Source organism: Mirounga angustirostris, unplaced genomic scaffold (genome assembly GCF_029215605.1).
Source record: "Mirounga angustirostris isolate CCGP_5_RB_7025 unplaced genomic scaffold, mMirAng1.0.hap1 SCAF_16, whole genome shotgun sequence".
Lineage (NCBI taxonomy): Eukaryota > Metazoa > Chordata > Mammalia > Carnivora > Phocidae > Mirounga > Mirounga angustirostris.
This window is the reverse complement of record NW_026991724.1, coordinates 49955593-49982990: the sequence shown is the minus strand read 5'-3', so window position 1 is coordinate 49982990 and position 27398 is coordinate 49955593. Positions and strand designations below refer to the sequence as shown.

The window sequence follows — 27398 nt, the reverse complement described above, 5'->3', positions numbered from 1 at the left end:
GGGGTCACACAGCTAGGCAGGGCCAGCCAGGGCCAGATGTCCCTCCCAGGGTTGCCTGCCCCAGCCGCTGGCCACAGATGGATCAACGCCAGCCTGCCCCACTCCCAGACCTGTCCTCCTCCTCCACTCTCAGGGAGTGGCTCCTGGCAGCCAGACCTTTGCTCCTCGGAAAGCTCCCCTTATCTCATGGGATCTCTGAATTCAGCAGGGTAAGGGAAGATACCCCCACTTGGTAGCTGGGGACACTGGGGCTGGGACAGAAGAAGGGACAGGCTGTAGGTCCCTGGCAGGGCCAACCTCCAGTCACTTCAACTTGGAAAAACCCTCTTAGGCATCTGTGCTGGATGACCTGGGGACCTGAAGAGGAGTTAGACTTTGAGCTCTTGAGGAGCTCCCAGGCTGTAGGGGGAAACCGAGGCCCAGGCAGCAGTGGCTTGAGCTTTGGACTGCCTCAATTCAAATCCTGGCTCTGCAACTTGATAACTGGAGGACCCTGAGACCCTCACTTCACTCCTTTGTGCCTTGGTTTCTCCAGCTGTAAAATGGACACAGTAATAACGCCTCATTGGGCTGCTGTGAAAATTAAATGAGCTAATACGTGGGAAGCACTCAGAACTGCCACAGTAGTGGGTGTTGCGTAAATGCTGGCTGCCAGTGGATAAAGTGTTGGGAGACATAATTTTATGGACTTGGGTAACCAACCCGCTTTCCCTCTCTAGAATTCAGGCCCCCTGTCTACAAAATGAAGAGGGTGGCAGACCTGCTTTCAAAGCATGGAGTGTAGAGTCACACAGATGCTGGTTGGAATCCTACCTGTCACTCACTGACTGTGTAGCCTCGGGCAAGTCTCTCCACCTCTCTGAGTCTCTATAAAATCAGGCCTGAGCTCCCATCTCAAGGTGTGAACATGAGGATTCGGAATCACACAGGTAAATTGCTTAGCACCGTGTCTGCCCGCCCTGGCCCCTCCATAAAGCTTAGCTAATAGCCTTATTATCTAAAAATCCCCTTTCGGGGGCGCCTGGGTGGCTCAGTTGGGTGAGCATGGGACTCTTGATACCCGCTCAGGTCATGATCCCCAGGGGCCTGGGATCCAGACTGCATCAGGCTCACTGCTCTGTGAACAGTCTGCTAGAGGATTCTCTCTCCCTCTCCCTCTGCCCCTCCCTCTGCTCGCTCGCTCACTCTCTCAAATAAATAAATAAATCTTTGGGGGGAAAAAATCCTCTTTCAGCCAGTAAACATTGGGAATTTCTCCTTATTTAGGGCTCAACTCAAATAACACTCCATCCCACCCCAACCTCCCACACAGACGTGCCACCATCCAGGGAAACCAGGACAGGCCATGCATGAGCAGAAAACCAGTTATGTCTTTCCTGCCCCAGGGCCTTAGCACAGCCTGTTCTCTGCCAGACTCTTCTTTCTCTAGTTCTTTGCATGGCCTCCTCCTTCAGGTCCCTGCTCAAATGTCACCTACTAGATAGGTCTTCCCTGACCACTTTATCTAAGATAGCCCCCTGGCCCCTAAGATAGCTCCAGTCACTCACCATTACATACCTTTGTTTTATCATTTTCGTGGCACTGGTTAGAATTTGGTATGACTTTGTGTTAAGGGACTCTTATCTGTCTCCTCCTGTAGACTGTGAGCACCTCAGAGTAGGGGACATGTCTGCCCCATATCCAGTACGTGTCTAGCCTGTCAGAATGAGGGAGATTTTTCCCTCCCACTCTGTCATAGCATTTAGTTCTCCCATCCTAACCCTGCTGTTAGATTTCACTGACCCCAAGACTTCTTCAGAGCCTTTATCACATTTGATAATCCCACATTTAATTTATTGCCTACGTGCCTGCCGCCACATCCAGGTAGGGAAGCCAGGAGGGCAGGGTCAGGGCTGTCTCAGTCACCGCCGAGTCCCCAGTGCTGCCCAGCACAGGATGAGGTACAGAACAGGCACTCAATAAATATTTATTGAAGAGATGACATCACACATTATTCTCAATTGAAACCAGAGATCTTGGGCCAGAAAAAACTTCAGCCTTGTTCCTGCCCAGAACCAGTGTGTGGGCAGTACCTGTCCCCAGTGCCATGCCCCACCTTTCCCTATTGTCCCCACTCTCAGACCTGTTAGAGAACTGGCAGAGCCTCCTCCACAGCTGGGCCAGCACTGCTGGGGTCCATCCCAAGATTCTACCTCCGGACCGAGACCCAGCCCCAGCCCACTAGGGGCTGAGTCTTCATGGTAGCAGGACTCAGTCCCTGCCCTCCAAATCCCAGCAGATTTATAAGAGAGAGGATGTTGTCATTTAGCCATGATTCTGCATTTTCTTGGGCAGCACTGAACTTTGGACGGCACTGGCTCAGGGACCTTCCCGACTAGTGGTTCTCAGCATCTTTTGGGAACTTGCTAGAAACGCAAACTCTCAGGGCCGATCCTAGGCCTACTGAAGCAGAAACTCTAGAGGTAGGGTCCAACAATCTGTTTTAACAAGCTCCCTGGGTGACTCTGATGCACACAAAAGTTTAAGAACCACTGTTATGGGCGGTCTGATAATAATAATAGTAATAATAATAATAAAACGAGCTAGCAACAGTTAACACTTACTGAGACTTTACTGTGTGCCAGACACCGCTTTGAAAGTCTGCCTGTATCAGCTCATTGAATCCTCTCAATCCCCCGGCAAAGGAAGGCACTGATATTATGTCCATCTTACAGATGAGGAAAACTGAGGCCCAGAGAGAAGTGATTTGCAGGCATTCACAGAGCGAGGAGGGAGGGCACCAGCATGTCATTATTACCCTCTGCACTACCATGGCAAATCTCTAAAGAGGACTCCTCTTAGAGGGTGAATAGGTGGTTAGTTTTACCTGTCCAGCTCCTAACCACCCGGGAGGTAGGGGCACCTGCGACCCCCATCTCAACGGGCGGGGACGAACACAGGCGGTCAGAGGAAAGCTGAGGTGGACCCGGGCGAAACCCCAGACACAGGCGTGCCCAAAGCCGCCTCCACAGGATTCCCCCCTCCCCCGTCCTGAGCGCGCGGGTGGGCCGGAACTGTGGAGGGCTGCTCACCCGTGGTCCTGGAAACGGCGAGCGAGAGCGAGGAGAGGTCCGCGGACCCTGCAGGGAGGGAGGCATGTCTCAGGAGGTGATGGGGATGCAGCGGGAGGACCGCAGTCTCCCAGGCTCCACCCCGTTCCTCTCCTGGCCCCGCCCCTTCGGATCAGGCCCCCTCACCCTTAACGCCCGCAGGGTCTGGCCTTGCTTCCTTCTCTAACTTATGGACCGGATCCCTAGTTTCTGTCATTCTCCCCACCCTGCACCACACTCAGGCCGCCGGCGCCTTCTCTTCCTTAAGGTCGGGTCTGGAGGAGCCCTTCTCAACCTCAGTTAGGAAAGCCCCCACCCCGTCCTTTCTCTCAGAGTCAGCCCTACCCCTTTACTTTTTCAGTGTCACCCCGTCCCCTTCTCCCTCTCAGACCCTGCCACTTCTCTCCTGAAGCAAGCCCCACCCCCCCTTTCTTCTCCGAGTCAGGCCCCGCCCTTCTTTTTTTCGGAACAGGCCCTCCCCCTTTTCCCTGCCAGAGTCAGGCCCCTCCCCCTTACTCCGAGTAGGACCTTGCTTCCTTCTTAGTTAGGCTCCGCCCCCTTCTCGCTCTCAGAGTCAGGCCCCGCCCCCTTCGGTGAGCCAGAACGCTCCTTTTCGTCCACTCTGAGTCTGGCCCCTCCCTCGCCTCGCCCTCTCCGAGCCTGGCCAAGCCCCCACTCCTCAGGAGCGGCTCCCGCCCCGCCTTCTCTGAGTCAAGCCCCGCCCCTCGCTCTCGGAGTCGGGCCCCGCCCCCTCCTTTGCCTCAGGGTCAGGCCCCGCCCCCTTCTCACTCTGTAGTGGGACGCCTCCCTCTTACCTTGGGCTGGACCCCGTCACTATCTTCTGCCTCCTTCCTTCCCTCTAATACAGTGTCCCTGGAACCCTCAGCCTCGCCCCCCAAAGCCCCTAGACTCCTGTAGGAACCCCCAGACTACTCCGGGGCCCCCAGAACCCCCGCATCTCCAGTCCCGCCCCAGACTCCTCTCCTGAACCCGGGTCCCGCTTACCCAAGGCCCCCAGCTCCGGCGCAGCGGACGGTCTGGCGACGCGGCGACTCGGCATGGCCCGACCAGTGGGGACCGACGGCCGGGAGGCCGGCCCAGATCAAAACACACACGCGGGCAGGCCGGGCGACCAGGAGGCACGGTCCGGAGGACGATTGCGGGTCGGACGAGCGGCGCAGGGGCTGGGGCCGCAGGCCGGGCTGGACGCGCGGCGCCCGGGGCTGCGGGGGGCGCCGGGCCGGGCCGGGCGGGCGGCGGGCGGGGGCGGGGCGGCGGAATTCCCCGGCGCCGCCGGCCTGCGCGCCCATTGGCCCGCACCCCATCGTGACGTCACGCGAGGGGAACGGGAAAACCCCCACGCGTCACGTGGTCGCGGGGGCGGGGCCGGCCGGGAAGAGGAGGCCGGGCGCACGGGAGGGGCTGGACCAGCGCCGCTGCCCTTTGCTCTGGCGGAGACAGCTGAGGCTTGCTTAGGGCCACTCACGTCCCACCCATGGGGCAAGTCGGGAAACTGAGGCCCGTCCCCCAGGTCTGCCAGCGGGAGCTGACCCTGCTGTTTCTCTGGCTGTAAGGGAAGCTTCGGGAGCAGGAAGTTGCCAGGGCTCCAGCTGCCATGGGTAGTAACGATCTTTAGGAAAACCACACTCTCTCTATGCCTCGGTTTCTTCAACTGTAAATTGGGGTTGAAGATACTTAAACGTTTATGGCTAGAATGCCAGTTTTAGGATTTGTCTGTTTTGTTCCTTGCTCTAACCCTAGTGCCTAGAATAGCCCTTGGAACACAGTTAAGTGTCCAATAAATGTTTACAGAGTGGATGGATGTTTTATCCCTCTCCCACTGCCCCTTCAAGTTTCCTAATAGCCCAGAACACTTTCAGCTCAAGGGCTCGGTAACTCAGTGTGGGAACATCAACCGGGGAGCTCCCAGTGTGCATACTGAGCTGTGTGCCCAACCCCTGAGCAAAGGGCTTACCTGCAGGCCTCACAGACGCCTCCCGGCTTGCACCAGCATCTGAGGCAAGTGATCAAATCAGGATTATTGCAGAGAGGAGGAGACTGAAGCTCCAAGAAGGGCAGCCCTTTGGTTAGGTCACATTCCTCTGCCTTCCCTGTCCCTGAAAATGACTAGTTGACCATCAGGTCCTAACTGGGATGTCCGGCACCCTCAGACCGTAGAGCCAAGGTTTGGCATCCTGTGTCTGCTTCTGTAAAATTTCCACGTGTGACCCACACAGCCTCATTGATTCATTCGACATTCACTTACTGAGCACCGGGTCAGGGCAGTCACCAAACCGGGCTGGCTACCTGCTCATGGGAAGCAGAATCGTGCATAGCAGCAGTCTCAAAGTGTGGCCCTCAGCCCTTCAGGTGATGCAGAGAGCTCAAGCCCAAGCTAGAGACCTACTGCTGTAGAGCAAAATATCAAGCAAACTTTTTCCACAAAATCTGGGTTTTGTGTAATTTTCATGTCAAAGCAAGTATTTTGCTTGAGATTTTTTTTCAACCACTTAAACATGTAAAAATCACACAAATACTAGGAAAAGCTGGGTTTGGCCTGCAGGCTCTAGTCTTGTGTTCAACAAGAGCATTGCAAGAGAGGTTATGATGTGAGGGTCCAGAATCAGGCTGTCTGGGTTCAAATCGTAGGTCTCCCACTTACCAGCCATGTGACCTCAGGCAACTGACTCTCTCTGAGCCTCAGTTTCCCTGTCTGTAAAATGGGTCTTATAATAGGATGGTTGTGAGGATTAACTAAGATACTAAAAATAGTGGACACTTGCATATGGCTCTTACATGTGCTGGGCACTGTTCCAAAAGCCGGGAACACAGCAAGGAACCCAACAAAAGCCCCTGCCATCACATGGAACTGAAATCCAAGGTGGGGGTGACGGATGGAAAAGTAGAGAAGCAAATATATATGTATGTCCGGTGGTGATGGCGACATTACAGAATAAAGCAGGATATATGGATTGGGTTTGGAGGGTACGGTTTGCGGGAGGACGTTCAGGGAAGGTCGATGACATTGAGCAGAGTTGAAATGATGAAGGGTCTATGTGGCTATCCAGGGAAGTGTGTGAGGCACAGGGAACAGCGAGTGCAAAGACCCTGAGGTGGGAACACACATGGCATGTTCAAGGAACAACAAGGAGGCTGAGAAGTGGTGGACATGAGGATTGAATGACAGCCTGTAAGGTGATGCAGATATTGAATAACATTACATTTGACAGACGAAGCAAACCACAAACATCCCTTAGACTAGAGTTTGGCTCATGATAAGGAACATCGAATTGCGGCTCCTACGATAGGACCTGGAGCCCACTTGATGCCCCCCCTGCCCCTTGCAAACATCGGGCCTCACCACTGTTTATTGAGTGAGTAACTGGAGGGACAGGTCAGAAATCCTCAGCACTCGGGGCTTCTGCTGGGCTTTGAGCCCCATGAGGGCAGGCCTGGGCTGTCTTGTTCCCTGCTGTGTAAACAGACACCCCCCCGCCCCCCGCCTCCGGCCCCAGCTCAGGGCAATGTGCAGGGGAGGGGCTCAGGAAAAGTCTGTGGAGTGACTGCATATCAGTTTCTCTACTAGTGTGTTAATGCAGGCCCTATCAAGGTCCACACTTCTGGACGTGCGCATGTCTGTGCAAGTCAGGAGTGTACAAACGTGCTGAGCAAACATTCCCGGGGGACAGAGCAGTGACCAAGACAGCCCTGGCTCGTTCCAGTGGAGAATAACCTGTCTCCAGACAGTGTTGACCCACAACGAACAGGCTGGGGTGTGAGAACCCAGGGAGCTGGGGGGGAGGGGGGGGAAAGCAGAGCAGGTGGTCAGGGAGGGCTTCCTGGAGGAAGAGGCATTGGAACCACAATATGGAGGATGCATAGGATAAGGTAAAGTTGTGTGCCTTGGGGCATGTCCCAGGTAAGGGGAGAGCAGGGTCTAGAGCCAGAAGGTAAGAGATCATGGCAAGTTAAAACAAGGGAGATGCATCAGGCTGTAAGGGTTAAATCCCATCCCCTCAAGGTCTCGTGCGTTAGGGACCTGGCCTCTTCTCCCAAGGGTACTGGCAACCATGGTAGGTTCTGAGCAGAGGACCCATAGGGTCAGGTTTGTGCTTTAGAAAACCCTCTGGCTGCTGAGCAAATGGGAGGGGCAGGACTGGGACAGAAGAGGGAACAGCCTGGACCAGGTGGTTTCAGACAAAGTGAAGAGGTGGGGCTCCCGAGTGATGGGGGTGCGGGTTATAGCTGAGGGGCCTCGCCGAAGTCTTGGGCGTGTTCCTGTAGGAGACCAGTGAGTCCAGGTGGCCTGAGAGCTTCCTTGGTTCCCAGAGTCATGGGACAGAAGCCCTGCAGGGGGGCCCGGGCTTTCTCCTGGGGCACTGGCAACTATGAAATGAGGCGGGGGGGGGGGGGGGGGGGAAGGGGAGGCGGGGCGGAGCAGGTCCGTGGCTGCCTGAGGCAAGGAGGAGCCTGCTGTCCCATGTGTGTACACATGGGGCTCTGCGTGTGCCAACACCTCCTGGGCCCTCCTGGATTCCCTGCCTGGCTCCGCAGGGCAGGGTGGCAGGTGGAGCCTGGTGTGGTCCTCAGCCCTGGGGGCCTCCTCTCCCAAAACAGTAAATCTGGAAATGCGGGGTCCCAAGCCCTCAGAGCACAGGGACACCCAGAGACCTATGTTCTTGTCTATAAAGTGGGTGAACAGTCCCAGCACCCAGGTAGCTGGGAAGACACGTGTGCCACGCACTAAGGTCTTGGCTGGGTCCTGAGGGCTGGCAGCCCCGAGGATGTGGAGGTCACCCCAACAGCTCCAGAGCACCGCTCTGCCTAAGGATGCACCCCTGTACCCCTACCGCAACCCCGGGCGGAGAGCTCACAGGCCCAGAGAAGCGAGGTTGCGTGTCCAGCATACGGGGCCTGCTGGACGAGTTAGTCTGACAGGCAGTTATCAGGACAGCGGGTGTCTGGGGGGGTCTGCTCGAGAGCCAGGCCTGTGCTGCTGCCCCCGCCGGCAGCGTGAGGCCAGGAGACAATCAGTGGGCACCGGCAAGGCTCAGCCTCGGCCGGCCAGACGCAGCCTCGTGGTGAGAGCACAGGTACCAGAAGGTCCCAGCGAACAGCTTCCCATCTGTGAAATGGGGACAGTTGCTGAAGCCCCTCGGAGGGCTGCTGGGAGGGGGAGAGGCACGAGGAAGGGGCCTGGCCACGAGGGTCCCTGTCTCCTACTGTGTCCTGCACCCTGCAGGTCTCCCTCGCAGACCCAGGAGAGCCACCCGCAGCCCGGTGAAGCTACCCTCCGGGGTGGCAGAGGAAGGCAGGCACGAGGGGGGATTGCTGAGTTTAAGTTAAACACCCATATGAATTTATTAAATCCAGACTGTGTTAAAGGGCGGCGGTCTGGGAGGAGGGGCGTGGCCGTGGGACAAGCGACAAGATGATGGATGGCCACGGGCATCCCACAGAGGGGCCCTGGCCGCTCTCCCCGCCTGGCCCCCAACCTCGGCAGCGCCACGTCGGCTTTACCATGATTCCCAATGGTGCTGGGCTGGCAGGGCGAAATGGCTAGAAACACAGAGGAACATACGGACAGACGGCGCCTCCACAGACAACGTGTCCTGGCCTGCCCCGGCCCCCCGACACACGCTGGGCTCCGGCCCGAGGGGGGCCTCCCGCCGCCCTGGCCCGACCTGTCCAGGGAAAGGGCAACAGGGAGGGGAGGCGAGGGGGCCGGGACAGCGTGAGTGGGTGGGGGTGGTGGTGGTGGTGGTGGTCACCAGGAGCCGGAGCGGAAGAGGAAGACCAGGGGCGGCTAATCCCTTTTCTTGTCCTCTGCTGGCTTTGGAGGGGCTTCCTGGGGCTCGGTGGCAGAGCTGACCCCCTGGGTGGGCTTGGCAGGCAGGGGCGTGGAGGCCTCCTCCCTGGCGGCGGCGGCGGCGGCGGCGGCAGTTGTGGTGGGGGCCGGGGCGGGTGGGGGTGGGAGGGCCCCTGCTGCTGTGGGGGCCTCGGCCACAGGGGCGGCTGCCGTCGGGGCCTCGCCACTCATGCCAAACTCATTCACCCGCGTGGGGTCGACACGGTAGATCCACCGTTGGTAGAGGTAGATGAAGAAGACCACATCTGGGGGTGGGGTGAGGGGGGCAGTGTGAGAGGAAGGGGCCTGCCCGGCACCCCAGGACTGAGCCCATAGGCCGACGCTGTGGCACCTCCCTCGGCCCAGGGCCCTGCCTGCGCCCGGCTCTGGGGGCCTCCCGCCAGGCCTCCCGCCCGCCCACTGGACCTCACCGTCCCGCAAGCAGCCAATCCTGTACATGACGGGCATCTTGATGACAAAGGCAAACAGGTCGTCGATGAAGGTGTTGAGCGCCTTGTAGGTAAGCATGCGCCAGGGCAGGTGGGCCACAGACTTGAGCTTGTAGTTGATGAAGAGCTGGGGGGTCATGGTGATGAAGCCTGCAGTGATGATGGAAGGAGCCCCGTGAGCCCAGGAAGGGGTGCCCTGACCCCCGACCTCTCTGACCGCACTTCCGGTCTCTCTCTCCTCCCTGTTCCCCGGCCACCTGGGCCTCCTCGCCGCTCCCACCCCCAGGCGCATCTTACCACAGCTTCCTCACCAGCCCCCTGGGCATCTTTCAGGCCTCGGTTTACACACCATCTCCTGAGAGAGGTCTCCCCAACCCCCTCAACTTCAGCCCCTCGTGGCACTTGCCATGTGCTGTGACTCGCCTGTCTGCTGGTCTACTCTGAAGGGGCCCTGAGGGACAAGGACTGAAACGTACCGTGCACGGCCTCCTGGAAGTCCTCCCTAACCCCCAGCCTAGACCGGGCACCCCTCCAAGGCTCCTCACGTGCCACCCCTGCCCACCCTGGGTCGTCCCCGTCTGGGGATGAGTCTCTCCCGCACGGGACCATGAGCATTAGGAGGATGGGGCCAGGCTGACTGGACCCGGCTGGTCCCCTGCGTGGCCCAGCACGGGACCCAGGAACGTGTGCTGCTGAGTCTGCCCTAGGCAGGGGTGCCGAGTGTAGCGAGGGCCTGCTCACCGAAGGTCAGCAGGAACCCATAGAGCATGCTGAGCACCCAGGAGTACCAGCCCTTGTGCTCCAGGTACAGGAGACTGTAGACAGCGTAGCAGCCCAGGAGCGGGAACAGGATCCACGACAGGTACCGGAACGCCATCTGTGGGGCACAGGGTGGGGCTGGCACCCCTGCTCCCCACCCTCCCCCACCCACACCTGGGCTGGCAGGCCAGACCAGGGGAATTTCCAGGTGGCCCTGGGAACTCAGGACTTGGACAGGAAGTATACACGGCAGGCACGGAACACTGGCGGGTGTGACAGAGGCCATAAAGAATGGATGGGCCCGTCAGGCGGCAGGCAGATGCTCTGGACCCCCACCCACTGCCCATCTCCTGGTCCAGAGGTGTGTGGGTGCTTGAAGACCCTCCCCGGGGCCCAGTGTGGGGGACACTCACATCATCATACACTTTGGTCGAGGACTCGATGTACGTGGACTTGTCTTTGAAGGTTGGGCGGGGGAAGAGTCCTGCCACCTTGTGCTCCCGGTCCAGCTGCAGACAGAGAGGGAGGCCGTGGTCAGCTGCCACCCTGGCTCCCACCCCCCACCCCCGCCAGTTCCAGCCCCTGCCCTTCCTCACTGTTCCCAGTTCCCCTGCCCCACGTGTGACCCAAAAAATCCCCTGGTGCAAAAATCCCCTTGGTCCTGGGAGCGCAACAGGCATTGGGAAACCCCCAGGGGCCAGCTCCAGGGTCTGGCTGGGGCAGACAACCCCCATTTCAACACCCCGGCGGCCCCCAGAAGAGCACAGGGGCCCGGCCTTACCCGGACGTCCATGACCTTGGTGATCTTCCAGAGGTCGATGAGGACCCCGATGAAGACGCTGACCTGGACCACGAAGTTGGTCTCGTTGTCCAGGATATAGAGAAGGACCACGAAAGACTGGAACACGCCGAAGAAGACGGAGCGCACGGACAGGCCCTCCAGAGACTGCCGGCTATTCCAAAACTGGATATCTGCACAAGATTGGGGTGAAGCCGAGGGGCTGTGGAGCGTCCCTCCGAGTCCCTCCCGCAGCTCCCTCAGGCCCCATCCCCCTCAGAACCCCCCGACGAGGTGCTGGGTCTGCCAAGGGGGAGGGGTGCACACCACCCTCCCCTCCCATGAAGAGTCTCTGCTTCACGGACGCCACCCAGAGCAGTCAACAGGGTGGCGGCGGCAGGGATGGGGACGGTGGCCTCTGCCACGTCCTGGTGCTCTCCACACGCTGGGAGTTGAGCCTGCTCAGGGAAGCCACAGAGGCTGCCCTGGCAGAATGTGGATGCAAGCCAGGTCCGCACGACACCAGAACCTGGCTGTCCACCTGGTGCCAGGCTGCCTCCCCTGAGCAGGAGGCTCTGGGCCGTGCACTTCGAGACCAGCTCTTCCAGCCCACCACCCTGAAACCCAGAAGGACCTTAGGCACTCCTGGGGCGCAGACAAGGCCCTGGGCTCTGGTCCCCAACCAGAGCTCCTTCCCGTGCCCCTGCTGGGCCCCCACCCACAGGGCCACGCGGCCCCCGTCTGAGCCCTGGCCTCCCATGGGCCAAAGCAGGTACCAGCGCGGCCTAACACCCGCAGCCACAGGCAGCCGACCCACCACGATGCCGGTCGTACAGAAGAGAAGCCAGGCCCAGGCTCACACACGGCTGGCCCTGCATCGGCGTGCAAAGCTGTCCACCCACTCTGATTCCGATTCCAGAGCTCCAGCACTCGGCAGGCTTGCCCCACCCCCCTATCGGACCATCGGGCCCTGAGGAGACCTGAGGGGGACACTCCTAGAGCCCCCCAGTACTGACTGGGAACAATGGGTCTGGAGACGGAGTTCGGTTGGAGGCGGGTAGATGTGAGTCCCGCCTCAGGCCAGGGAGGCAACAAGCACGGGTTGTAAAGGCGCCCAGGGCCCATGCCCCCCACTGGGTGACCTCGGGTGAGAGACCATCCCCCCCCCCCCCCCCGTGCCCTCATTTTTCAGGAGGAAGTGGGACCGCGGGCGACCCAGCTGGAAGTCAGCAGGAAGTCTGGGCGCCAGGGCGTGGCTGGACATGGTGAGTGCTCCCTGCGGCCCCGCTAACAACTCCCTCCCTCCCGGTGGTCGCCACCACCTACCGTCCAGTTTGGATGTTAGGAACTTCTAGAAGGTAACGCTCAACCGTGGCAGTATTGTCAAAAACGGTAACACCCGTTAGGACTGCTGCCAGCACAAGGTGCGGAGTGGCAGGCCTCCCTAGGAAGGACGCGGTGGCCCACACGGCTTCGAGGAAGAAAGCGGGTGTCGCAGCCCCTGCCTGGGTCCAAATCCTGGTTCTGTCACTTGGCAGCCGCGTGACTGCGGGCAAGTCACCTAACCTCCCTGAGCCTCCACCTCCTCACCTGTGAGCCTGGAGGTAACAACAGGCTCCCTCGTGGGGCTGGGGCCGTGGGGACTCCACAAGCTAACCAATGAGGGCGCTGGCCACCAGCACTGCTGGCCTTTGCAACCTAGGGGCCCTCTGGGGACAGGGCTGTCACCTTCCCACTCAGGTGGGCCCTGTCCACTCAGCCTCGAAGCGTCTCCAACGAGAAGCCTGCTGTGTGGGGCAGCAGGAGCGGCTCTGGGGCTTCCCTCATCGATCCCGGTCGGAGTTCCCCGGCCCCGCCTCCTGGTGGTGCCATCCCGGCCTTCACCAGAGCAGCAGGCCAGCTCCTTCCCCAGCGCCACACCCGCTGGACGGGAGTTTCTGGGCTGGGAGTTTTGGGGCCATTACCCTCCCCAGCTCCTCAGGCCTCTGGAAAGTGGGGCCGAGAGACCCCACATAGAGGGAGAACCTATGGGGAGGGAGGAAGGGGGGGAAGGGGGCAGGCCCTACCCCCCACCACACACCCTCCTATCCCCAGCCCCCCATGGCCTCCCACTGGCCCCAGGGGCCCACCCTACCGTTCTTGAAGGCCAGGAACTCAAAGACACTGTGGACGATGGACACGATGATGGTGAGTGCCAACAGGTAGGGGTTGGTCTCTAGGAGTGCAACCTGGGGGGGGGGGGGGCGATGCCTGTGAGCACAGCCGTGCCCTCGCCCAGGGGTGACCACTGCAGCACCTCACTAGCCAGCCCCGCTCTCCTTCCCCTGGACCCCAGAGGCCCCGAGCCCTGGAGCTGCCCCGGGGAAGGAGAGAGCACGCCGGCCAGCGGGAGAGTGGGTGAGGGTGGGCAGAGGGGCACAGAGGACCAGGTGAGTGCTGTGCAGACGGGTGGGGGTCAGGCGGATGGAGAGACAGTGACGGGGCGAGAGGCAGGGACCGAGATAGATGAAGGGACAGTTGCGGTGAGGACTGGAAACTCAGCACCGAAGACAAGCCCAGGGAGGCACAGCCGAGTCTCCAGGTCACAGACGCAGGCCAAGAGAAAGGTGCGAACAGAAGACGTTCAAGGCCGCGGTAAGAGGGAGCAGCAGCTCGGAGTCGGAGCCCAGGGTCAAGGAGACAGGCTGGGGGCGGGGGTGCAGGTCCAGACCAGAAAGGCCTGGCCGAGGCGACAGAAAAGCCGTGACAAGGATGACAAGGAGGCCCCCAGAAGCCTCGGAGACAGGACCCCCAGAGCCAGCCGGGGCCTGCTGTGGGGAGGGGGCCCGAGAGGTTGCGAAACTGGGCAGGGAGCTCGGGCTGGAGGTCCCCAGGTCGCCGGCGGGCCCGCTTCCCCTTCGTGCGGCCCAGGAAGGGGCTGGAAAGCCCCCGTGCCGCCTCACCTTCACCGAGTCCTGCTCCTCGTCTGACTGCTCATACAGCTCGTCACCCAGGAAGTTCCAGGGCGACCTGGTGCTCTGGGCGGCGTACAGCTGCCAGCGCCAGAGCGAGAGCGGGCAGAAGGAGACGCGGAGCGGCAGGCTGGCCAGGCTCTCGTTGATGGGGTAGTAGTCCTTCTGCAGGTTCCAGTAGTCGTTGAAGTAGATGATGGGGTAGTAGTCCCCACTCACGGCGTCGAACTTCACATCTGCGGGCACGTGGGGCAGGGGCACCGCTCAGCCGGGGCCAGAGGCCACCGGCATCCAAGAGGGCGGGGACATCCCTCAGGCCTCCAAGGGCAAAGGGGGCAGATTCAGATGTCCACGGGGACCCCGGGCAGAGACCAGAGCACAGGGGACGCTTCTCGGCTACACCACGGGGAGCTGAAGAGCTGCTTGACCTCCGTGGAGGGGATGGGGTGGAGAGGGCTGGGCAGGCCCCACCTGAAGGGGATATCCCTGGCTCGGCTCCAACCCACGGCTGCCCGGCCAATGACCACGCATCAGGGTGTTGTAAAAGAAGTCAGGAATCTGGGTTTTTCAGCGATGCCGTCCCAACTTCAAAAGTTGGCAACAGCTCATGGGCTAGATGAGGCTTGCCAGAGGACTGGTTTGGGCACACAGGGGGTCAGTGCTGGGGTCACCGGGAGGTGCAGGAAGGAGAGGAGAGAAAGGGGAGTGCCGTGGGGGGGGGGGGGCGGCGAGCTAGGGAGTGGTGGAGACCCAGTCAGATCTCGCAGGGAGTTGGGGCCGGGGCCCGAGGGGGCTGGGGGCTCACACTGGTCCAGAGGCGGCGGCACGCTGCCCTTCACCCACGGCGTGTGGTCGTCCACGATGTTGATGGTGATGTTGGGGTGCCAGTGGGAGATCACCTCCACGGGACCGTAGTCCTCGGCCCTCTGAGGGAAGATGGGGTGAGGCGGGGTTGGGGGAGGGGGGCCTCAGAGGCACCTGCCTGCTTCCTCCTGAGGGCTTCCGTGACATTGAGATAGCAGAAGAGTAAACCACCACAGTGACCGCTGGCCGAGGGCTTACCTCAGACGATCCCCGTACCAGCCTTTCCAGAATCTTTCCCCACCCCCCGCCCTGGATCCCACTGCTCCCCTGCCCCCCAGCCACCTAACAGAGCAGGAAACCGAGGCCTGAGGATGTGGAGCGGTCATATGCCAGGCTGCAAGGCGTGGCCTGGTGACAGCACGAGTGTGGGACCCACACGCAGCCTCCGCACGGGGGCCGTCCCTCCCGTCCCTCCTGTCCCTCCCATCCCTGTGCAGAAAGCCTCCCTCTCCCTTCCCTGGGCTCTTGGTGCCCAGCACAGGTTAGCACCCCCAGCAGCCCCAGCCTGCCAGGGAGTATTCCTGCCACAGTCATGTTATCAGCTGCCTACTCTGGGCCGGGCTGCCTGCGCGTGAATCCTGGCCCTGCCACGTCCTGGCTGTGACAGCTGGGGCAAGTCTCCTTGCCTGAACACGGGAGTAGTGACAGGACCTTCTCGACAGGGCTGGGTGAAGCGGCTAAGTCCGTCTAATTACCTGCTCCCCGGGTGCCGGCTGCTACACCCTCGCCTGAAACCCGCCCCAATCTGAGAGGTAGCTCTGCTTCCTCGCCTGGTTTCCAGAGCAGAAACGGAGGCCCTGAGAGGTGAGGCGGCCTGACCAAGCCTCCGCTGGGGCTCAGTGGTAGCGTCCGAGGGGAACCCATGGGGGCTGGCTGCTGGGCGGTGAAGGGCCCAGACGCTCCCCTGAGGCCCCACAGCTCCCCTCCCGTTTACCTTGATCATTTCTGGATCGGCTTCTGTCTCTCCCGTCAACAGGTTCTTGGTTTTCTGAAATCGCCGGCGCTTGTATTTGTTGATCACTGTGGGGGGGGAGGTGGAGGCAAGAGGGCAGACAGGACAGGGACTGGCACCAGACACCAGACCTCTGCCCGCCACCAGCCACTCGCTCGTCTCCCGAATGTGCTCTTGCACCCCGAAACAAGGGGACGGCAACGGGAGCCCGAGAGCCTGAGCTGCCGTCTCAGACCTCATCCCGTCACTTCCCCATCTTGGCAGGACACCCACACCTGCCAAACTGCCCCAGGCAAAAACCTGGAGTCTTCCTTCTCCAGAATCCGCTCCATCTGTCCCATCAGCCATTCCAGGGACACCCCCCCCAACCCCCGGCCCAGCTCGTGCCTCACATCCAAGCACTCCTCCCACCTCCGGGGCCCCACCCCAGGCCAGCCACGGCGTCCCCCTCCCGATGACCACAGTCCTTGCCCCCATGACCTGCTCTCCACAGGGCAACCAGCAATTCTTTTAAACCGAGTGTCTGTTGTTCCCCTGCTGCTCCAGAAACCCAGAAGGCTCCTGCTCCCTGAGCAGGGCGCCTGCAATGTTCACCACGGCGCCAGTGACCTCCTGCCCTCGCCCGCCTCACTCCTCCCTCCCCAAATCTGCCAGCCCTGGGCCTTCGGAGGCCCTGCTCCATCTCCCTGGCACGCATCCACCGTGGCCGGAACCTTCCCGGTGGGCTCCTTCGTAGCCTTCCGGTCCCTGGTGAAATGCTCCTCTTCCGCAGGCTTCCCTGCCCACCCCACTGCAGGAGGCCATCCTGCTGTCCTGCTCGCCATTTTTGCCTCCCTCCCCACTTTTTATCCTGGCCCCCAGTTTGCCTTCCCGTCGGCTGGCTGGCCTGCTCTCTGCCTCCTCCAGTCCACGAACCCCAGGACTGACAACTAGTAGAACCCCGTGAACATCAACAGGCAGGCTGCCGACAGTTCTGGAGAAGGCCCGAGCCACCAATATGAGAACTACTATGGGGCTCTGAATCCCCAGCCACGAGTGGACCTCACTTCTCTTGCGGGGGCCAGGTGGACTACAGGCTCCCTGCTACCCGGCCCGGAAGATTGCCAAGACTTGGCAGGAAGAGGAGGCCGGTGCTTGCTTATGCCCCATCTCCCCTCCTCCACCATGGTACTTTTCACTCTTCCTTATGCTAAGACGAACCACGGCTTGCCCCTCTGGTGACTTCTCCATCCTACCCCTGCGGGCCCAGGAGAGATGGGGAATTGGGAAAGGGAGCTGGCCAAGAGCAGGGGCTCTGGGGTCATATCCTGGCTCTGTCTCCCTGAGGGACGCTGGTGAGCTACGTCACTTCCCTGGGCTTCAGTCCCTCCTCTGGAGAAGGGGGTTCAAAGCACCACCCCTTCTTGGCAGGACCACTGTGAAGAGCACAGCCAGGCCGCATCCGTGCCCATCACATTTCCACAAACCACAGGGCCCAGATCCCTCCCACCCACCCAGAACCAGGGCTCGGGGCGTCTATGGATGAGCTCAAGTTCAAAAATGCTTCTGGGAATTGGCTTTCGGTTTCAGCCCAGGGCCTGCTGCTCTTTCTTGTTACCATGAACGCTACCCCCACTCCTATCATGTTAGTTCATGTGAGACCTTGCCCCCACCCCCGGGGAACACAGGAAACACCCGAGGGTGGGCCTCCTGGAGGAAACCTTCCAGGGAGACACGCTCTGCCATTGTTCCACACCTGGGAGAGGCTGTCCAGGGAAGGGAGGAGCTGTGCCCAGCCCAGCCCCAGGAGAGAGGCTTTGGTTTAAGTGGAGAACATTCTACAACTGGGTGGCATTCAGACTGGATTGTAACATGAGATGGACCTGACTTCTGTCTGGGAGAAGAGCCCCCCTTTCTAGGAGTTACAGCTTCTAGAACTGCACCAGCCAGTACAGTAATGGGCACATGAGGCTACGGACACTGACCAGGTGGCTGGTCCGAACCAAGATCTGCTGTGAGTGTAAAACACACAGTGGACTTCGAAACTTAATGCAAGAAAGAATGTAAAATAGCTCACTAATTTTTTACACTGATTACATGTGGAAGTGACAATAATGAAGTTGACTTCAATAAAATTATTACTAACACTCACGTGGCCACTAGGAAGCATAAAGGACTTGCGGGGCTGGTGTTATATCTATGGGACCGTGTTGCTCTAGGTATTGACTACCGGTCTTCTGGGGAGAGGGGGGCTTTTCTGACCCCATACTCTCGTTCTTCCCTCTGGACTTGGCGTGTGGCCAGCTCTGAGCCCCTTCACATCCCTGCTCCAAGGGGTCCCAGCTGTGAGATGGGGGAGGGAGGCCTGGCGAATCCTAGTGGGCTTTTCAGGTCCAGGGGCTGCAGATTCTCTTTCACAGACCATGCCAACATGTGTCACACTGACCGTGGACGTGACCTTAACCACGCCTCGATACTGAGCACGTTCCCCAAAGGCAGAACCACAGAAGAGAACAGTGGCATCGATGGGGGGGCAAATGGGATGCAAGAGAGCAGCCGCTCTCTTGGGTCACATTCAAGGCCACCTCTGAGGCGTCAGGCACATTTAAGCCGGACCCCCGATCTATGCCGCTCACGGGACCACAACTGTGGAGACTACCCATGCAAGCCACACTCCCTCTGCTCGCCTCTGCCTGCACCAGATCCTGCTAACGGAAGCCAGCTGGGCAGAACATCACACGGAGCACATTCCACAGACACGATCACAGAACAGGCTCACCACACACGAGGGGACTTTTCCAGATCAGTTTTTGGAGGCTGATATGGGTTCACCAATTGTTATTTTTGCCCACTACAGAGGATAATGAAAAAATTATCATCCTTTGGGATATTTTTATACCCCTGAAGTTAGGGAAGGCCTAACCCAACAAGTAGAAGCGCATCCATTGCTGCCCCACGCAGAAACAGCCGGAGGGATCTGAACTAAATCCCCAGGCGCAATGAAATAAAAGCGAGGCGGGCACATGAGATTCATGACAGGGGAAAGGGAACTTTCCGAGGGAGCCACTGAGTGTCTAGATCTGCTGAAACTCAAGTAAACCCCAGGGCTGCCAATCAGGAGACAGTGGATTCAAGGACAAAGACCCCAGGAGGGAGGAAAAGGACACAACCACGACTAATCTCATACAAAACGAGAAGTCGGGACAGGAAGGGAAAAAGGACTACGTTCAGCACGTAGCTCCGATGCCAATAAGCCAAGTACTCAAAAGCACCTAAACACGAATATTAATCTCCTCAAAATTCTCGTTCCTGTGTTGGGCTTTTCTCTCCTCGGGGGAGCTTTGGAGGTTAAGTAACAGAGAAACAGCGACAGGAACTTGCAGGCAGTGGGCTGTGGGGAGTGGGGCCGGGGGAGGAGGGGGGAGGGGAACAGGAGACTGAGGACTTGCACTGTCTCGCTGAATTACTTGAATTTTGAACCATGTGTGTGCAAGAAGAGATGAAATGGAAGACGATGCTCTGGGTGGAGAAAACCCCTGCTTGCTACTGGGCCATGTCAGAAGTCGCAAATGGCTAGCCCGGACCCAAGGCTTCCTGGGGTCGCTCACAGTCCCTGGGGTTTGTGCTTGCAGTCAGGATGGCCGGGTGGCCAGCCAGAATGAGAATGGGGGACCTTGTCTGGCTGCACGGCCCTCACAGCATGCTCTCATGGGACCATCTAAAAGGGGCGCCCGGGAACCAGGCACCTCCACACAAGGCCCCCAAAGGGTGGCACGTTTTTGCGGCTCCCATTCGCAGGGACTGGGGTAACACAGACGCACTTACAGACCTCACACGGGATCAAACATAGCCCAGAGTCCTCCCGTTTCCCCTGCTCTCTCCTTCTGGTGTTCATTCACAGACTGCTCCCGAGTGTCTGCTCTGACCAGGCCCAGAAGCGTGCACGAGCCAGCCCCGCCCTTCTCTGACCACTGTCCCCTGCCCTTCAGAAGTCCCTTTCTCTGCCTGCTCTTTGACTCCTCTCCCATCCGCTCACAGGTGTCCACAGAGGTGCAGAGGGTGGGTGGGGCTCGAGCCCAGCCCGCCGACCCCAGCCTCCCTGGGCCTGGGCTTCCTGCCTGCCCCCATGGGCCCGGCACAGGGCGGGGGGGGGGGGGGATCCGCTGCACGGCGTGGGGTGCTTACTCCGGGACATGTGGACCGTGGCGAGCCGGCGGTACAGGGCCTTCTGCCGGGGGTCTGGGTGGAAACCACTCTTGGTGAAGTAGACGTGGATGTAGATGGAGCCATTCTGCTGGACGCTCTGCAAGAATGTGTAACATGGTGCATAAGTGGATCTGAACTCAGTCTGTGGGCTCCTGTGCGGCTCTCCTCTCACCATCTGTGTCCCCTGCTCTGCTTGTGCCTGTCACCTGCTATCTCCCAGGACGGGGACTACTCTCAGCCCCACCTGTTACAGATGAGGAAACCCAAGAGGGCAGCCACCTGCCTGAGGCCCTGGGGGGACAGCCAAGGCCGATCTGAGGCCTCCATCGGAGCTCCGTGCAGAACTTGGATTTACTTGTCCCCTTCACTTCCCTCCCTTTTAAGCCCACCTCTGCGTTCATCATGTTTTAACATCTTGGGGCAGGGGTGCGGGGGGGGGGGGTTCTTAGCTGGCTGAAGAGACTTGCCCCCTCCAGGGCTACTAATTCCTAGAAACAACTCACCTGCCTTTGTACACATCTTTCATATGCAATCCAGCCAATCCCAAGCCCACACTCCACCTACTCCCTTGATCTAATAACTTTTATATACCAAGCTTCCCTAAATCACCCAGGATGGGGTACATGCAGCTGGAGAACACCCCTCTAGCCCAGAGCCCACTGACATCCAACATTCGAAGGAGCCAATCCTAAGCTGTTTCCCCTGCCTGCCTTGCTTTTCCCATGGAAACCCCAGGAAAGGCTCCAGCTGGGCTCCCCACCCCCCCACCCCTTCCTTCTGCTTCTGACCAAACCTGGTGCTTCCCCTGTGGCCCTGCATGGGAAATGCAAATAGTAAATTAAATCAGGCACAAACGGGCTACCTCCCACCCCAAAGCTGGGAAGGAGGGTTTACTGGCATGCTTGGGAACAGCTCTCACCATCCAACTTGCTACCCTCTGAGCCTTCCTGGGATCGCATCTCAGGGAGGGCTCTGGGGGCTGGGCTGGAGGTCTCAGTGGAACCGCCCCCCCACCCCCCAGCCCCGGTACAGTTATCCTACCCGCCTCAGAAAGACGGAACCCAGACCCTGCTTCCAGGCACCCAGACAGAGCAGACATGCCCCCTCCCCCCCGGGGCTGAGGAGAAGACCTGCTAGGGAGAAATGAATGAGAGGGTGGCCCCAAAGAGATATCAACACCCACTGATTCACTGATTGATTACATTCACCTACTCGTGTATTCGCTCAAGTATTGGCCCCGTGCTGAGCAGGGCTGGGGACACAGCGGTGACCAAACCAGCCCGGGAGTGACCACCCAGAGTGTGCAGGCTTCGATGCAGAAGCCCAGAGAGGGTCCGCTGCCTGAGGCTGAATGTCAAGGAAGGCTTCCTGGAGGAGGCAGGATTTGAGCCTGGGGCTGTGAGAATCCAGAGCCAGACAGCCTGAGCTCGACTCTCTCACAAGCTCCCTGACCTTCTAAGTCACCCAAGCTGTCTGTACCTCGGTTTCCTTGCCAGTCAGTCAAACAGAGAGGAGAGCTGCCACTTCACAAGACAGCAGAGAGGCTCCCACTTACTACGGAGCACACACCAGGTGCTCCATCGGTATTAACTACCACTTTCAGACAGGGCTGCCAGCACCCCCAAGGTCGGTTACTCATCTTTCACTGGTGTAAAGCACAGGTTTACACGCCCCTGTAGGTAGCTGGAGATCCGAGGCCAATTCCAACCCTGTTCACATTTGTCAGCGGGGGAGGCCGAGGCCGAGGGACCCCCGGGGCCTCCCTGTGGTCACACAGCCGGTGGACGGTGGCAGCGTCAGGCTCGGAGCCCGAACTCAGGCTGCAGGACCCGGAGCCGGTTCAAGGAAAGGCCCTCCAGCGTGAGCAGCGCAGCCCTGGAGCCAGAGCCCAGGAGCCGGCCCCACCTGTGGGATGTCGAGCTCGGCGAAGTGCTCGTAGCAGCCGTCCGAGTTCTCGCCGCTCGTCCAGTCGCCGTACACGAGGTCGTGCTGCTCCCAGAACAGCGCTGACGTGGCGTTGAAGTCTGTAAAGTGCTCGTGCTCGGAGATGTACACATGCAGGTTCTGCGGGCAGGGGAGGGGCGGGGAGGGAGCTCAGCTGCTGCCGAGAGCCTCTGAAGGCGGCCAGAGAAGGCGCAGACCAAGAGCCGGGGCATCGGTCGGTGTGCTAAGATGAAGGACTTTGTGGCGGGAGTGGGGGGCAGGGTGGGGGCGGGGCGGGGGCGGGGAGGGGGCCAGTGAAGAACAGCAGCCCTCACCCCCCACCCCAGCTCTCCTGGTCTGAGGCTGTGGCGTGCATGAGCGAAAAGCAGTGGAAGAACGGCCGGCCTGCCAATTAGAATTTGGGCTCAGCACCTGACGGGCTTGGTCAGTAGGGCATGCAACTGAGTTTGAGCCCCATTATTTTTACTTTGAAAACCAAAATAAAGGGGGTGCCTGGGTGGCTCAGTTGGTTAAGTGTCTGCCCCCGGCTCAGGTCATCATCCCTGGGGTCCCGGGATCGAGCCCCACATCGGGCTCCCTGCTCAGCCAGGAGCCTGCTTCTCTCTCTCCCACTCCCCCCTGCTTGTGTTCCCTCTCTTGCTGTCTGTCAAATAAATAAATAAAATCTTAAAAAAAAGAAAAGGTAGAATTTGGGGTCAGAAGGGATCAAGTCTCCTTGCATGATCTTCTCCCTTCTCTTACAACCTGCTTGGTCAGAGGTCTGCAGGCTCAGGGAGAAAGCCCAGAGCTGCGAGAGAGTTAGCGGACTCCTGACAACACAGGGGAAGTGCAGAGCTGGCCCGCAGACAGTGCCCTCCCTTCTCAGGTGCCCGTGGCCATCTCCGAACAGAGCCCTGAAGGCCCGCTGACAGAGAGCCTCGCTGAGCCGTGGTCACCCCCCCGCTAACTGGAATTCTGTGCAAGAAGCGAAAGGTGGGAGAAGTCTCAATTACTGGGGTCCGGGCACTCCCTGTGGGGTTCCCGAACCCCAAGCCCTGGACCCTTGGACCTGGCAGGACAGCACACGCCTCCCTCTTGTCGCTTGCTCTCGTGGGCCGCTCTGTCTGGCTCCCTGCTCTCTCTCTCTTTTTCCCACTGCTTCCCTTCCCTGCACACCTCCCTTTGCAACTTTTTTTTTCTTCTCCCTTTGCAACTTTTAAGATCTGAATGTACTTTTGAAATAGGTTATGTTAGGACCCTGTTAAAACAGTTTTTAAACAGCTGAGTGAAACCTTTGCTGTCCCTCTTCCCCACAAAACTGAAAGAATTTACTTTTTCCTCAGGGGTGTTGCTAGTGACGCAGGCCTCATGGGCCAAGGATGGACCCGGAGTTCCTCAACCCTGGTCCTGTACCCAGCTGACAGCGACGAGGGACCTGTCTGTCCCAAATGCCCTTGTCACTCCCTCACACCCTCCCCCACACGGTCGCCTCCTGAGTCTGGCCTCCCAGCCAGCGGTTACCATTAAAGTGTCTTTGGGGAACAGGTTGCGGCTGGCGACGCGCGGAGCTCCTCCGGGGCCTGCCTGGTCCTGAGGGGCCGGCCCTCGGCGGAACCAGCTGCTGATGACCCAGATGATGAAGATCCTGAGGAGGCAAGAGCGGCAGACGGTGAGTCCCAAGCCTTTTCTTTCCATCGTGGGCCCACCTGACCTCCTTCTGACACAGCACACGCTGGGGGCCGGACCCAGGGCTGGCAACCAAGGAGGGAGGGCCCCTAAGAAGGCAGTCACCGGACAGGTGAGAAGCCAAGATGCCCCCAGATGCCATGTCCGGGGTGCTGTCCCCATTTCCACGCAGAGCCCCGCCCCATGAGTCCTCCAGAAGCCCCCAGTGGCCACAGGGACGCGGGGCTTGGACCTTCTAACCTCTGACCTAGGAAACCTAGTACGCCAGGCCCCCAGAATCCCAAAGTCAGGGAACCCTAAGAACCTGGAATCTCAGCATTTTAGATGCACAGCACCTTTGAGAGCGACATTTTAGAACTTAGATCAATTGAACGCTTGAGAAGGGGAGAGTAAGTAAAGGGTTAGTCCCAATTTGTAGTAATACTGGCCGAGGGTATTCAGACCAACACTGCTGCTGGAAGCAGCCAACTGGAAAAACTTAGTAAAAATGAATATACTAAGAACGTATTAGTACTAGTTTTACATATATAGTTATGTATCCTGATATAACAAGAATATGTTCTGCTCATGTATGTTCTTTATCAAATTTACGTAGGAGTATATGTAAGTACACATTCTTAAAAACACTAAATGGACAAGACTGTAGATTTACCAGGCAAAAACTGAAGGGAAGACTGGAACCAAAAGAAGTAAAAAAACAACAGAAGCTTCTTTTTGTGTCTGAGGACATTTGCGAGGTATGTTGATGGGTAACAAATGCTAGCTGAGGGCCCACACGGGGTAACCAGAGAGCTAAGACCCCACAAGGTGCCACATCCAAGACCAGGGGAGGCAGGCAAGGCCTAGTCTTCCCGGGGAGTCACCAGGTAGACACAGCGAGAGCCTTGAACTTGGCGCAAGGAGACCCCGGATGGATGATGCCCCAAGCAGCCAGCAGCAGAGGGAAAGCACGTCCTCTCTGGAGGAAAATATGTTCATCCTAGGCCTGAAATTATTCTTATACATAACTTTGAGATGCTCAGAACAACTGAACTCTGATGTTTCAGAATTTGTTGTTATAAAAAAAAAACCTCAAAATTTGTATCAAGAGACCTTCAGAAGTACCATACTGGGGCGCCTGGTTGGCTCAGTCAGTAGAGAATGCAACTCTTTTTTTTTTTTTTTTTTAAGGTTCCACACCCAGCATGGAACCCAACGCAGGGCTCGAACTCACGACCCTGAGATCAAGACCTGAGCTGAGATCAAGAGTCAGATGTTTAACAGACTGAGCCACCCAGGGACCCTAAACATGTGCCTCTTGATCTTGGGGTCGTGAGTTCAAGCTTTACCTTGGGTAGAGATTACTTAAAAATAAAATCTTTAAAAAAACAAATTACGAGGTGCCTGGGTGACTCAGGTGTTAAGCGTCTGCCTTCAGCTCAGGTCATGATCCCAGGGTCCTGGGATCGAGCCCTGCATCGGGCTCCCTGCTCAGCTGGGACCCGCCTGCTTCTCCCTCTCCCACTCCCCCTGCTTGTGTTCCCTCTCTTGCTGTCTCTCTGTCAAATAAATAAAATCTTTAAAAAAAGCTGTCCGTTTTAAAAAAATAAAACAAAACCAAAAACACGCGCACCCCAAAAAACCCCAAACCATGTATTTGCTTTACATTGAAATAAAAACAGAGAAAGGTATGAAATGATAGAGATCAGACTTTCAAATGGATTTCCTGGTTTGGGGGAGTAGGGGAAGGCATACAGGTAAGCAAAAACACAATAGTGCCTTAAAAAATTCTGAATAAAAAAACCAGGGGTGCCTGGCTGGGTCAGTGTGTGGAGCATACGACTCTTTTTTTTTTTTTTTTAAGATTTTTTATTTATGTATTTGAGAGAGAGAGAGAATGAGAGAGAGCATAAGAAGGGAGAGGTCAGAGGGAGAAGCAGACTCCCTGCTAAGCAGGGAGCCCGATGTGGGACTCGATCCCGGGACTCCAGGATCACGACCTGAGCCGAAGGCAGTTGCTTAACCAACTGAGCCACCCAGGTGCCCCTGGAGCATACGACTCTTGATCTCGGGGTCGTGAGCTCAGGCCCCAGGGTGGGCATAGAGCTCACTTTAAAACAAAAACAAGGGGCGCCTGGGTGGCTCAGTCGTTAAGCGTCTGCCTTCGGCTCGGGTCATGATCCCAGGGTCCTGCGATCGAGCCCCACATTGGGCTCCCTGCTCCGTGGGAAGCCTGCTCCTCCCTCTCCCACTGCCTGCTTGTATTCCCTCTCTCGCTGAGTCTGTCAAATAAATAAATAAAATCTTTTAAAAAAAATAAGAAATAAAACAAAAACAAAAAAACCCCAGCATTTATATGAATCAACATGTAAAAGGATCACAACCAATACAATAATGATGAATGATGGTTTTCCGCAGGTGATTTTTACGTTCTTCTTTAGGCTTTTCTTTTTGAATTTCTTTCTTACTTTTTAATGAACAAAAGAAAAGCCTCCAAACAAAAGTATAGCAGATTGCTAGATGTTTCCCATATCCATCTTCCCCTTTTGTCTCAAAAAGGAAACTCTTAAATTTTAGCCAGACCCCTTGGTTACCCAGAATAAAGACTATAATTCCAGCCTTGCTTATAACTAGGAGTGGACACAGGGTGAAGTCCTGGCCAATAAAACATAAACAACGTGTATTGTGCTGGGCTTTGGGAAAGTGTCATTAAAGAGACAGAGCATGCCTCCTTGATTTCTTCTTCCCTCCTAGAATGCAGATGCGATGACTGGATCTTCAGCAGCATCTTAGGCCATGCAGATAAAGGGCAAAACCTAGTGATGGTTGAACAAAAAGCAAGAAAGAATCTGGGTTGCAGAAGCCTGCAGAATCCTGGTCTAAGCCAGAACAGTACACGAGAGAGAAATAAAATACTTCTATTGTGTTAATTCAGGTCTCTCAGACACATGCTGCTGTGTAATTATTAAATGAGACAAGTACTTATTAATTACTATGAAAAGCAATATAGCAGAGGTTAAGTGCTCAGCCTCTAAGCTGCAATACCTGGATGTGAAGCCCAGCTCTATCTCTTATCAACTGTGTGACCTCAGGCAAGACTCCTAACCTCTCTCCAGACCTCTGTTTCCTCAACAGTTAAAATGGGGATAATGACACTACCTACCTCATGCGGTTGTTTGTAAGCATTAAATGCATGGATATATATCTGTATCTGTATCTAAGTATATACACATATGCACCCATGATAAATACGTATCATCCAGAATGAAGCCTGGTATACACTAAGTACTTTGGAAGTGTTAGCTATTATTAGTTTCATCATAGGAAAAGAGGCAGACAAACCCTTTGGAATGGAAAAATACTACAAGGGAATTCTAGTGTAGGTGGGCCCCAAACCACACCGGAGGGCAGGATCAGGCACAGGGACTTGTCTCTGCCGGTAGAAGCCCTGGAGCCCTGGGGTCTGGGGTCTGAGGGGCCACAGCCCAGCTGAGCCATCTGCTGCCTCCCCAAGAAGTCCCTGACGCACACGGCCGAGGAAGGTCTGGAACTGGTAATCTCGGGGGAACCCTCCACCTCCAAGAGAGGCTCCCGTTTTAGTACATATGCCAAGGGAGGATGTGGGAGCAAGGACACCCACCTGCAGCCCTGCCTTGTGTGTGGCCTGCAGGAGTCCCACCCCCTCTGGGCTTCTGGGTCCCCATGTATAAAATGAGACCGACTGGACCAGACGTTTTTTAGGGATTCCAGATCCCCAGTCCCCTGAAGAGTACCTGTGTGTTACCTGCACACCCACAGTTTTGTGGGTCCTCTCAGAGGGCACATGGCCACACCCCTCCATCCACACATCCTAGGCCAGGAAGCCCTACCCTCTGACAACAGGCCTATAGGGGGCTGGCGCCCCCCTAATGCTTTTCAGCCTCCCGGACTCAGCA

At 57.8% G+C, this 27398-nt stretch overlaps 2 protein-coding genes across 7 annotated transcripts in view; both read right to left on the bottom strand.

Moving 5' to 3' along the window:
* Nucleotides 1-4429, bottom strand: part of RELB (RELB proto-oncogene, NF-kB subunit) — a 29067-nt gene extending 24638 nt beyond the window's left edge. Inside the window, exons 1-2 of one of the 4 annotated variants that reach the window (XM_064581956.1) lie at nt 4095-4429; nt 3072-3119 (exon numbers count right to left, since the gene is read on the bottom strand). In XM_064581956.1, the coding sequence (XP_064438026.1) occupies nt 3072-3119; nt 4095-4414 (368 nt within the window). In that variant the 5' untranslated portion in view covers nt 4415-4429. The remainder of the gene's footprint in view (nt 1-3071; nt 3120-4094) is intronic. The other 3 variants (XM_045891722.3, XM_064581957.1, XM_064581958.1) reach the window with 3 other exon arrangements.
* Nucleotides 4430-8421: 3992 nt separating this feature from the next.
* Nucleotides 8422-27398, bottom strand: part of CLPTM1 (CLPTM1 regulator of GABA type A receptor forward trafficking) — a 29340-nt gene continuing 10363 nt past the window's right edge. For all 3 annotated transcript variants that reach the window (XM_054511457.2, XM_045891719.3, XM_064581955.1), the window contains exons 3-14: nt 23320-23443; nt 21781-21939; nt 19855-19972; nt 15673-15758; nt 14680-14800; nt 13866-14110; nt 13058-13151; nt 10927-11117; nt 10559-10654; nt 10128-10263; nt 9369-9536; nt 8422-9203 (exon numbers count right to left, since the gene is read on the bottom strand). In XM_054511457.2, the coding sequence (XP_054367432.2) occupies nt 8896-9203; nt 9369-9536; nt 10128-10263; nt 10559-10654; nt 10927-11117; nt 13058-13151; nt 13866-14110; nt 14680-14800; nt 15673-15758; nt 19855-19972; nt 21781-21939; nt 23320-23443 (1846 nt within the window). In that variant the 3' untranslated portion in view covers nt 8422-8895. The remainder of the gene's footprint in view (nt 9204-9368; nt 9537-10127; nt 10264-10558; nt 10655-10926; nt 11118-13057; nt 13152-13865; nt 14111-14679; nt 14801-15672; nt 15759-19854; nt 19973-21780; nt 21940-23319; nt 23444-27398) is intronic.